The sequence below is a fragment of the Arachis ipaensis genome, chromosome B06 (assembly GCF_000816755.2).
Source record: "Arachis ipaensis cultivar K30076 chromosome B06, Araip1.1, whole genome shotgun sequence".
Lineage (NCBI taxonomy): Eukaryota > Viridiplantae > Streptophyta > Magnoliopsida > Fabales > Fabaceae > Arachis > Arachis ipaensis.
This window is the reverse complement of record NC_029790.2, coordinates 134,504,939-134,516,973: the sequence shown is the minus strand read 5'-3', so window position 1 is coordinate 134,516,973 and position 12,035 is coordinate 134,504,939. Positions and strand designations below refer to the sequence as shown.

General features: G+C 33.4%; 2 protein-coding genes across 4 annotated transcripts in view; both read right to left on the bottom strand.

Annotated features, from left to right (window-relative positions):
• Positions 1–2,773, bottom strand: part of LOC107605591 (U3 small nucleolar RNA-associated protein 4 homolog) — a 6,225-nt gene extending 3,452 nt beyond the window's left edge. For both annotated transcript variants that reach the window (XM_016307506.2, XM_016307507.2), the window contains exons 1-7: positions 2,483–2,773; positions 2,263–2,406; positions 1,743–2,046; positions 1,588–1,651; positions 1,075–1,188; positions 768–930; positions 31–181 (exon numbers count right to left, since the gene is read on the bottom strand). In XM_016307506.2, coding sequence (XP_016162992.1) covers positions 31–181; positions 768–930; positions 1,075–1,188; positions 1,588–1,651; positions 1,743–2,046; positions 2,263–2,406; positions 2,483–2,644 — 1,102 coding nt within the window. In that variant the 5' untranslated portion in view covers positions 2,645–2,773. The remainder of the gene's footprint in view (positions 1–30; positions 182–767; positions 931–1,074; positions 1,189–1,587; positions 1,652–1,742; positions 2,047–2,262; positions 2,407–2,482) is intronic.
• LOC107605590 (70 kDa peptidyl-prolyl isomerase) lies at positions 5,625–11,882 on the bottom strand. 2 transcript variants are annotated; one of them, XM_016307505.2, is made up of 13 exons: positions 11,504–11,882; positions 11,065–11,151; positions 10,522–10,755; positions 10,259–10,339; positions 10,081–10,161; positions 9,206–9,400; positions 8,245–8,334; positions 7,936–8,111; positions 7,558–7,680; positions 7,321–7,467; positions 6,622–6,749; positions 6,414–6,534; positions 5,625–6,052 (listed from the first exon to the last, which is right to left on the bottom strand). In XM_016307505.2, exons 1-13 carry the CDS (start codon positions 11,694–11,696, stop codon positions 5,933–5,935), a joined length of 1,776 nt encoding a protein of 591 aa, XP_016162991.1. In that variant the 5' UTR covers positions 11,697–11,882; the 3' UTR covers positions 5,625–5,932. The 2 variants fall into 2 exon arrangements, with proteins under 2 accessions (XP_016162991.1, XP_020960953.1); XM_021105294.1 differs by lacking the exons at positions 9,206–9,400; positions 10,081–10,161; positions 10,259–10,339; ... (1 more) ...; positions 11,065–11,151; positions 11,504–11,882 and having other exon boundaries at positions 5,693–6,052; positions 7,936–8,116; positions 8,245–8,337.

Below are 12,035 nucleotides of genomic sequence, written 5' to 3'. Positions count from 1 at the left end.
GGAAAGCAATTTTGGGTCTTTCAAACAGACCTTCTTGAGATATCGGCACAGCAACAGTCAAGGCCTTGACATCATGTGTATGAGACCTAACATAGTGAACATAGATCCATTTCTTTGTCATCACAGTGGGGTTGACACTGTCGGAAGATGCTGACTGGCTAGACAGCTTATAGAGAATAACCTTCAAATAGTATGAACTAAACCAACGTTAGTATTATGCACTTGGTCATGAGTATATTATCTTGTACATAACACACTGCATTACATTTTTGTTGATAATATACAAAAGAGTGAGAATATACAACACATGAACTTTGGCTTCCAGATTACAGAACAATATACACTTCTTGTTTTCACTATCTAACTTGGTCATATTGAATTTTGAGATGAAAACAGAAGATAAAATGGAACATAGAAATCCATGAAATATTATAACTTAGCGAAGTGATAAATACACATTAAATGGGTCAGAAGAAGCGAGAATTAAGGAGCATATAATGATAACCAAGCCACAATTAACAATTAATCACCTCATGGTAGAAATTTACTTAGAAGCTTCTAAACATACAATAACATGAATCAAAACATCCTGATGATTTATGATTATAATGTCTCCTGCAACTCTTGGAGAAAAGTTGTTGGATTTGGAATCCCTCACATGAATCTCACATAAAAAATGCATACATGAAAATCTCCACCCCACTTTTACCCACAAGACCAAACATATTCTGAATATTAAGAATTCAACAAATTGTGCAACTCCGTACCTGGCCATCAGAACCAGCCGAGAACACCCTATCATGACTTGGGGATGCAGCCAAAGCATTTACATCACCCTTGTGCAATGAATGTGCTTGCAAGAGAGTTCCATGTTTACTATCCCAAAATTGGACACTGCCACTGCTGTCTGCACTAACAAGCGTCCCAGACCTAAATAATAACCAAAGGAGGATCAGTGACAAAGGTTTTCGAAATGCAGAAGGTACTCTTGTATCAAAACCATAAATGTGTGGTATATATGTAATGCAAGTGTGTTCATATTAGTTAATTTAAAAAGCAATGATTCGATGCTACCTTAAAGACAGTAACGACCATATGCAAAGTTCATGTCCGCCACCCAAACCTCCAAGCCCAGCCGTAATCCTATAAACTTCATGACTAGACGTAGCATCCCAGCATCGTATTAACCTGTGAAAAGAAGAGGAGAAAAGCTGAAGCATATTTAACCAAATAGTGAAACATGGAAATAGAGATATAAAAATGTACAAAAATGCTATTCGTACACCAAAATCAGCCACTAAAGTATTTATATATAACTACATGTGTGGTTTAATTTATTTTTAATATGAATTTATATTCCAACATGTATTTTATACTGGTGGCTGATTTTGATATACACATAGCATAGTCCAAAAATGTGAGTGGATTATGGTGCTATATGTGCTTGATTTATGTCAAAGTCAAGCAATGTTCATATGAGCTTGAATGCTAGCAAAAAAAAGTAGGTGACAATTTCCCTCTTACTTCAAAGTTGCATAAGACAATAGTTGAAAATTGCCATTTAATGAATAAAACAAGAAGGCGTACCCATCACTACTTCCGGAGTATATGTAGTTAGCATCAGTGCTCCAAGTCACACTTAAAACTCGTCCTGTACGCAATCCCATAAAGCATTGTCTTATCAGAATCGAGCCCAAAACTGCCGCAAGCACCAAATAATGCAGGGGCGAAATGAAACTAACCTTTGACCCGAGGCAATGATTTTACATATAGGAATTCATCTTCATCAGATACGGCATAAATCCTCACACTTCCATCATCATAACCAATTGCTACACGTGGAGACTCAAGAACAGATTGCTTGCCAGCATCAGGTGAGTCATTATCTTCGTCACTATCGCTGCTCTCTTGTTCATCAGATTCTTGAATTTTACTGGCATAACCATTCCCCATAACATCACCATTAGGCACATTATTAACTAAATCAACCTTAGGGAACGTAACAGCCATTTGCCAAATGCAAACACCATCTGAATCAAGCACAGTCTGTAATAGCACATCAAATTCAGCCAAACAAATTTTACACATCAGCCAACAACTCTTCAAGAACACTCATTCCAAAATAATAAGAAGCACTCCAGTGGCAACCATATTAAAATAAATAAATAAATAACAAATATTACAATAGCACTAACAAGCACAACTACATTAAACCTAACTATGCTAACATCTCTGTAAAAGTTGGGGGGAAAGCCACAATACCGTTTGCTTCAGGTGGAAAAGATCCCACTTGGAAACTGAACCATCAATGTTAGACGAAAATAAACGACCGCACGGCATGCCATTGGAGCCGCCAGGGCACCAAAGAAGCGAAGATACTCTTGTAGTAGGGTCACCATGAATCGTCTAAACAAAAAGTAAATAAATAAATAAAATTCCATAAATAAAAAAGTAAAAAAGAAATAAGAAGAATCTTGCTTACAAGTTGACAGTGCCAGCCAATGGAGCCGGGAGATACGAGCCAGAGTTCAAGGGAACCGTCTTGGCGAGCTGCGGCTACACGGAGGCCGTCGACGCTGGTGGCAAGAGCGATTACCGGAGAGGGTTTCCAATTTATTGAGTTGATTTTGTAGATTTCGCCCATCCTATTATGGAAGGACGAAGAAGACGAAGCGTTTCAGAAGAGAGAGTGAAAGAAGAAGAAGCCGTGGAGGAAGAATAAGAAGAAGAAGAAGAAAGTAGGGTAAGCAGGCGGCCAGGTTTTAGTTTCGGTGGTGTTTTTCAAGCTCTCTCTATCATTCTTATTTGGGTCTGAGCCCGTTTATACCAACAGTGTAGGTGATCATACAGGCCCAACGGATTTACGTAATTAATGGCACTAGTAGTGACATCTAAATGTGTTATTACTAAGTACCAAAAAAAAAAAAAGTGTTATTATCCTATCACCTATGTGATTCATATTTTTTCTCAAATTAAATATTATATTATATTTTTATCTAAAAATAGAAAGATGAATGTCATTATCTAAGCTATGAAGTGTTATTAATTTACTGGTATATATTATATACTATGTTATGTATTAGTGATTAAATTAAAGAAAAATTTAAGTACATTTAATTTTATTTATAAAGTTATTTTTCCTCAAATTAAATATTATATTTTTTGAAAAAAGAACTTAAAATATAACTACTTTTATTAATTTCAGCTTATAAATAATATATTATAGGAAACATTTCAGGTGCACCAGGAGTATCAGTGCTCCAGTTGTTTTAACCGTTGATCTGAATTATAAAAAATATATATAATATATATTAATTGAAATCAACGGTTAAAACAATTGGTACACCGGTACTCCCCGGTGCACTTGAAATGTTTCTTATATTATATACTATGTTATGTATTAGTGATTAAATTAAAGAAAAATTTAAGTACATTTAATTTTATTTATAAAGTTATTTTTCCTCAAATTAAATATTATATTTTTTGAAAAAAGAACTTAAAATATAACTACTTTTATTAATTTCAGCTTATAAATAAATTATTTTGTATTTGGATTTTTAGTTATAAAAGTACTTATTTTAAAGTTGTAGTGTTTGGATAAATAACTCAAAAAATAAAATTTTTTTTACAAAAGAGAATGAATATTAAAATAACAATGATAACAAATACTTTCCAATATTGAATGTTGATTTTACATAACCTAATCACTAATATTGTGTATGATATGGTAGGTGAAAATAAAAAATAAATATAAAATGTGTGTCAATGTATATTTTATTGCTGTTTTTTATTATTTTTTTTACTCTTATTAGAACTCCCTTCTCCTTTATTGAGGTCAATAACTTGCTATAATTAATTATGAAAATAATAGCAAGTTATAAAATTACATGTGAAAAAAATAAAATTAAAACTGAAATTTCATACCACAGTTAAATATAAATTTAATAATAAAAAATACAGTGATAAAATGATTAAAAAAAATACTTAGAAGGAATATATGCAGTAGTTGTTCAGATGCAATATTGTCTAAAAATGAAAATGGTGGTGGAGGATCAATACTTCCATCACATGAATCATTACCTGAAAATAGTAAGGTTTGGAACATTGCGTGAGAATGATGGTGGAATGATGGTGGAAGGCCGGTGCTTCTAGCAGACCTTGCGTGAAAATGGTGGTGAAGGATCAATATTTTTTTTACAGAGTTAAGAAGGAAGTGATTTTTTTTGTTTTGAAATTAATTTTTTTAAAAAAGTGATAGAATGACTGATCGAGAAGCAGAGAAGTCATATATTTCTACTTCTTCAAAAAGTTATAAATTAACTTTTCAAAAAATTAAAAGCTTTTTTTAAAATGGTGCCAAACACACAGATTCTGACTTTTTATAATCCAAAAGTAAAAGAAAATAGCTTCTGCTACTTCCCAAACGGGCTCTAAACAGGCGGCCAGGTTTTAGTTTCGGTAGTGTTTTTCGAGCTATCTCTATCATTCTTATTTGGGCCTCAGCCCGTTTATACCAAAAGTGTAGGTGATCATACAGGCCCAACGGTTTTACGTAATTAATGGCACTAGCAGTGACATTTAAATGTGTTATTACTTATTAGTGTCCTATGTGATTCATATTTTTTCTCAAATTAAATATTATATTTTTATCTAAAAATAGAAAGATGAATGTCATTATCTAAGCTATGAAGTGTTATTAATTTACTGGTATATATTATATACTATGTTATGTATTAGTGATTAAATTAAAGAAAAATTTAAGTACATTTAATTTTATTTATAAAGTTATTTTTCCTCAAATTAAGTATTATATTTTTTGCTTCTTTTTATTCGTCTTTTTTTTTTACGTATAAAATTTCTATGCTTTTATTTATAAAGTTATTCGTTTTTTCTTCAAAATTTTTTGTGTTTATTGTCAAAAAAAATAAACCAAAAAATAAAATAAAAGGTTACATAATTTCTTCTTCTTTTTTGTTTGAATTTTTTTTTACTTTTTTTTTATTTTTCAAAAAAAAAGGAATTATATGAGAATGAAACAAAAAAAAAAAAAAAACTATGAAAACAAAAGGAAGGAGGAGGAGGAATTGTTTAGGAAAAATATAAAACAGAAAAATTACACACCAAAATTTTTTAATGATATCACAGAAATTTTCTTACCTTAGACATTGATATTTTTTAACACAAATTTTTAACCAGAATTTTTCAAAATTCTGGACTTAATGCAGTAATTTCTTAACAAGAACTTCTTTAGTTTTTTTATTATTATTTTTCTTTTTTCATTTTTGTTGCTCTTACTTTTTTATTTTGATTATGCATTTTTTGTTTTTTTTCTTGTTTCTTTTTTAAGAGAGAGAAATAAAAAAATAAAACAAAGAGAGAAAAACATAAAAAGAGAGGAGAGGATGATAATGATGATGTGGAAGAAGAAAAAGGAGAGAGAGAAAAAGACATAGAAGAAGGAGCAGAAGAAAGAGAAGAAATTGCAGTACATCAAATTCAGTTATATGTATTTTTATTTCTGCTAAAATAAAAGTAGCACGGAAATCTAAAATGTATTACTTCAACTTAGTTAAACTTAGTTAAGTAAAAAATTTGAATGCTTAGCTTTTCTATTAGAAAATATATTTGGCTCATTCAACCAACTTATAAATGTTATTCAGCTATTAGTCCTTACCCTTATTTGGTCACTTCATGACATATAAACCCACTTGAATAACATTCAAAGAGTTCGAACTGCTCACACTCAAGTACATGCACGAAGTCAAGACAAATGATCGTGAATTAATCTAGTTTCACTAGAGTTTGCTATATCAACTAAGTCTAAAACTTCCATCTAATTTGAACTTGGAATCTTGCATTCCATCTACCACTTATATTAGAATTGCAATAAAAAATTTTGTAAGAACTATACATGTGAATATCATAAATATCATTATGAATCCACAATTAGACCGTCGACAGAAGGAGCAGCACTATCCGCAACTTTGTCCATTTCCATCTTCGTGGCCTCTTCATTTTTCTTCTCGTCCTCTTGTTTTTCAACCTTCAATCTCTGATGCAGAAGGGTAAGAACTTCAGTTACAAACAGTGTTTATGGGGGTGTTTAGTAATGACAAATAACAAGGTAAAGAAAACCAAGAAATTATATACAAGTCCTTAAATGAGAACTAGACAATGTTAAAAAATACTTTATCCATGGTCCTCATCTGGGCTACAGCCTAAACTAGTAGATTCATGCTTCAATTGTTAGTTCTTTTTCTAAAATGGTATTTGTTGATTACTTCAATCTTAGATGTGAATATGTGATGTGCTCAAGTTTCCTCCAACCATTCAGCAAGTGGGATTTCAGGCAATACAAGCTCCAAATTTCAAAAACAAGAAAAAATGAGTAACAAAGTTCAAACACTAATCACCTTTGTTGCCACAGATGAGTCCTTTTCTTTATGCGCAAACATATTTTCATAGAGCTTAGCATATTTCTTATCATTCTCAGCCTGAAGTTGCTTTAATTTCTTCTTCATTACCATTACCTCCCTGGAAAATGAAAAAAACATGCTCCCATTATGAACCTTTCATTCCAATCAAGCGGTAATTTACTCCAATCAACACTTATATAAGTACCTATTTTGTGGGTCCACCTCAAGAGCTTTCTTGATGTCTACATCTGCCAACAGAAAATCTCCAGTCTCTATATATGCTTGCGCTCGTCTGTATAAAGCTTTTACGTTGCAAATCTCAACATCAAGCACCTGATAAAAAGTAAGAAACTTAAGACATTAACTTCTATAACTAAGGCTCGTGATAAGCTGAATGGGGAAGGATATTAATCGATCCTTCTCCTTATTTGAACTCAGAGGTATGCGAGGGTCAGTGAAGTTTTATCATGAAATTTTATTTACTGATTAACAATTTTATACAGAGTTCAGCATTCATTATGTGCCAATCCAACAATTCTTAATGCTCATCTTGTGGCAGTCATTTATGTTTAAGCACTAGAAGTTAAGAAAGTGGTGTATTCCTTTCCAAAATTCACACGAGTTTCCAGCAGACAATACAACAGTTGGAAGAGAATTTGCAAAGAAAGTTTACTTCAAGTAACTAAATTCAATTCACAGAACCTGTCTACTAAATAGCACACTGGGACTCTAACTGGAACTATTTTTGTTGCCAGTACCTCTATTAGCTTTACCAGAAGCATACAACTTGTCATCACTTCTCTCCCCCACATTTTATCCTATTCACTATTCAAATAGCAATCTGCTCACTGAATAACAAAGCTTTAAATCTTATTCCTACACATGACTTTAATTGGCTGTTTACCTGTGAACATAACTTGATTGCTCCAGGAAAGTCGTTAAGTTTAAGGCAACAAGCTGCACCATTCAACCAGCATGACACTCTTAGTGCTTTAGCTTGTTTTTCCTCATCATCCCCAAACGATCCATCTTCACTAACATAATCAGCAGCCTGAGAGAAACAAGGTATCATTGATTAGCCAGGAAGGTAAAAGGAGGTTACTAAACCTTGAAAACTCAATGCCAACACAATTCAAGCTACCTTATCATACTTCTTGGCTGCCCGCTCATACTTGCAACATTTAAATAGCATATTGCCTTCTTCTTTCTTCCTTTTAGCTGTATCAATTTTCTCGTTACTTTTCAATTCCCATGGTGCTTTCTCCTGTCAAGCAAATAGAATCTAAGAGAGTTGAAAAGAACTAATATGGGCAGACAAACATATTTATGTAAATGATAAGCTGCACGCAGCATCCAGCATCCAAAACTAAAGTTACTGCAGGTTTCTTTGTTTTTTTTTTTTTTCATTTTATGGCGCATGGTACTAGTTTGCATCATAATCCACAGAAAAAACATCAAGATATTTAACTCCTTAATGGACAAACGCAGACCCACACCAACCCCTTTTTTTTTCCATTACCTTAATGAAATTTTTCATTTCAACATCATAGACTACACGTGAGCTTGGTGGAACCATGGCGAAGTCCCGTTTTACTTCAACATCTCCAAATGCATAATCAGGATGTATGCTAATTATGGCTCTCTCACCCTTCTTCATAGTTACCACTGCTCGATCTAGACCAACAATCACTTGTTCTGCACTAGCAATTTATAAACACTAGCGTCATCACTCAAAAAATGCCATAAACAATAGGTCATGTACTCATGTAAAAGAGTTTAATTGGCCATGTCAAAGAGTTTAACCAAGACGTAACAAGAATACACTCACCTTCATCAGTTATAAATTCCAAAGGAGGAGTTTCATCGATTCCTCTTTTCTCAAATACAGTTCCATCTTCTAGCTTTGCTGTGTAACTGACTGCCACAGATATTATCAAAAGAAATGAGTTTAGCAAATCCCCTACTTCAGAATCTGATTCTACATTCATTTGTGCAATAAATGACATTACAGGTACAACAATTTCTTAATTTGAAAGAAAAAACGAAGTTTATGGATGTAGGTAGAAATGTGTTCTTAGAAAGCCAACTAGAAAAAATACTAGGTTTAGGTAACAATTAACATGTCATTGATCACAACTACAATCATTGCATCCACGTTTTTATTTGAATATGACTATGCTGTTATTCTAATCCTGTTTAGATGCAAAAGTTAATACATTTCCCTTGATACTGTTTTGTTTGCAGTAATTAGACATTAAAGTAAATCTGAAACTGAATTGGCAGATAATATGGGGAAAAAGTTTGTGCTCTTTGTCTCCTATAATTCAAGGCGACACTGCATTCAGGAATGGTCAACATGAAACTAGCCACACTTTTTAGCATTGAAGATATATGAACTGAACTAGTTGCTAATTATTTTGCAATCATAATTTATGATATTCAAACTTCTATTATGCTAAGATTTCAACATAGAGAGATGCCAACGATCATCATTTGAAAGCTCAGGGGGATCAATAGTCTGAGAATATTTGATATGAAACATCAGATCTTGGCTATAGGTTTAAAATTTCTTGTCGCATCATATGAAGATAAACCTTACTATTATAAATATGTTATCATTAAACTCAGTTGCGCCACTACAGGTTTAAAATTTCCTGTAACATAGTATTAAGATAAACCTTATTAGTATAAATACGTCATAACCAAGCTCAGTTGCACCACTAGCAACCCTCCAATACAAATGGTTGTACTAGCTGAGATTAAATATGAAATGCATGTTCTTTTCTTACCTGTAACATTTGCACCCTCATTTGCTGTGGAAGCACCCTCTCCTTCTTTCAAAATTTTCTTAAGCACCTTGGAGTCACCAGTAACATCTATGACAGGCTTGAAAGAAACCAATTCAATATTAACATGCAGCACTGAATTTGGTGGAACAGAATGTACTCCATTGCTAGCTTCACTCCCCTTCTCTCCAAAAGCATCTGCAGGCACCATATGAAATACAATTCCAATTCCCAACTAACTATATCATATATTGATCAGGAAGTTACCTAAAACTAAGAAGAAAAATGAAATTCCAGCTTGACATCCACAGAAGAATGAATAGTTAATAACGAAGTAGATTTTGTAAGGTGCAACAAAGATTAGTTATTGTGATTCAGACAGAATCCAACTTTACAGAACAAAGATATGTACACTTAATGAGGGATTAATAGTTGCAACTTGCAAACATAAGGTGCAACAAGCAGCCTGGGTTAACTGCAATATCTTTTGTCTTCTGAAAGCGATGTTTATTTGCATTCGTTTAATCAAAAGAAAAACAAAATGCTTTAACTTTCAGTTGACCTTCATGATTGATGCATAAACATTAATTTGTTGCAGAACATGAACCAAAATATCTATTAAGGCAAATATGTTATAGTAGCCCGAAGTGCCTAGGGAAACATAAATTAACTACAACTATGCTGTTTATGCAGAAACATCCCAATGGATAATGAAGATTGCTACAACATTTTCATTTCAGTCAAAGTAAGTTGAGTCCAAAGATTCATGTAACTTGACTCGATGACAGAATATAAGGAAATGTGATACACCTCATTTTGATACTAGAAAGATTGTGAAAAAGGATATAGAAGGTGGATTATAAGACCAGGAGACATACAGTGGGGTTGAACAATTAATTGAGCCTTCTCTCCCTTTGTCATAGTCATGATTACTCTTGGCAATCCCGGAAGAAGATGACCTTAGGGTTCACCAAGAACAATAATTGGTCACTCACACTATAAGATGAAAAAATGGAACTATACCACAGTTTATTCTGAATAATTCGATAAATATACCATCCTTAACATGAAATTCAACTCCTCCTTCTGGTGTTTCAGCAACAATAGTATCATCAGCTAGTGCCATCCGATACTTCACTACAGTAATAAAAGAATGAGGAAACATGTGAGTCAACAAAATCTTCATTTCTGAAGCAGGCCATAAGACCAAAAGAGATATGCAGCAGCAACAGAAAATGCAAAATGTACGTAGGTCTCAACTTGTCAACATGTTCAACTGACAGTAAGAAAAAAATATGCATAAGCAGCTGTAAGAATACCAAGGACTTCATCTGGATCACGGGGTCGCTCATCCCCAACCCCCTTCTCCATAATTTTCTTGATAATCCCACCATCTCTGCAAACATCCACCACTTTGATCCACGAAATGAGCTCCACCTCAAACTGCTTGGAGTTGGCCGATGAAACACCCGACTCATCAGGTATTGTGAACAAAGCTACCTCCCCCTTCTTCATGGTGATTATTCCATGATCCAATCCAGCAGCCAGTTCACCTATCAAACCCCATCAACATGAGAAACTAGTTATTTTTTAATCTTACATTCCTTAACATCTAATCCAAACAGCCTACACCAAAATTTGATATTTTTTTAATTTTTTTAAATTAAAACAAGTTTTTACTCTCAATCTTTTTCACTGAATGTACCTATTAAAAACTGTAAACTAAAATTCGAACTTAAATTGCATCCTCATATGACAAACTGAGCTTCTTTACCATCAGACAAAAATTTATTTACTCATGTATTGATTGTTCAAGAAAAACAAGGCATCAAAAAACAAGCAGTACTTGCTTTAATAAATACCTTGACCAAGAGTGAACTTTATAGGTTGATCTTTATCCCTACTGGAATCAAACTTGGTTCCATCTTCCAAAGTCCCAACATAGTGCACTGCATTCTCGAGATGAAATAAATAATCAAACATTAAGCATTTTTTATTATTAACAACAACTACTGCCACTAAGAGTGTTCTTGTTTCAGCTTATTTTGCCAGAAAAATCTGATTTTCAAAAACAATCCTAATTAAAAAAACAATAAATCTGATTTTCAGCTTCATACATTCTCAACTTCTTCAATTATATGTAAAATCACCTTTCTCTTTTTTTTCTTTTTCAAAAGCTGAAACAAACTCACCCTACATTACATCGTTCTCCATCCATAACAACATAAGAAAGAAAATACAGAGAGATTTTTCTGAGCATGCGTTTTAGCTGGAAGGGTGGAAATGTAATTATACACGTACCAGTGACTTCATCGTTGAGCTCAGGAGTTTCCCAACCGATTCCGCGCTTGATGAGCTTCTTCTTCAGTCCATAGTTACCGAGTTCCCTCTCTTCGCCGACCTTCTGCGGCGGCGCCGATTCGATCACCTCGCCGGGCTCCTCGTCCAGCTCTTTCTCCTCGTCGCCGTCGTTTATCTCCGATAATACCGCCATCGCTCCGCTGCCGGAAACCGCCTCAGGTTATTTTATTTATTTTAATTTAATTTGTTTATTTTATGGTATGTTTGTAGTGGAGACAGTGTTGTGTGTGAGTGTTTCTGGAAGGATAGTTTTGAAGAAGAAGAAGAATACGATAAGGGTAATTCCGTAATTTTAATGTCAGAGAGTGAAACAAGGCGAGTGTGTTATGGTAATATGTGGTATTCTTGTTACGGGTGGAAAAAGGCTAAGCCAGGACCTGCAGTTTGGCCTGTTATAAAATAGGCACAGATTTAAATTGTTATAAAAGTTTTATTATATTAATAGATTAGATCTAAGTTTATTAATTAGTTT

Bases quoted from the DNA above. Each gene is read 5' to 3' on its own strand.
- LOC107605590 (XM_016307505.2), bottom strand. From the start codon at position 11,696: ATGGCGGTATTATCGGAGATAAACGACGGCGACGAGGAGAAAGAGCTG. The intron at 11,152-11,503 runs GTACGTGTATAA...TCGAGAATGCAG, and splicing joins GCTCAACGATGAAGTCACTG to TGCACTATGTTGGGACTTTG. The intron at 10,340-10,521 runs GTATTCTTACAG...TTATTACTGTAG, and splicing joins TGATCCAGATGAAGTCCTTG to TGAAGTATCGGATGGCACTA.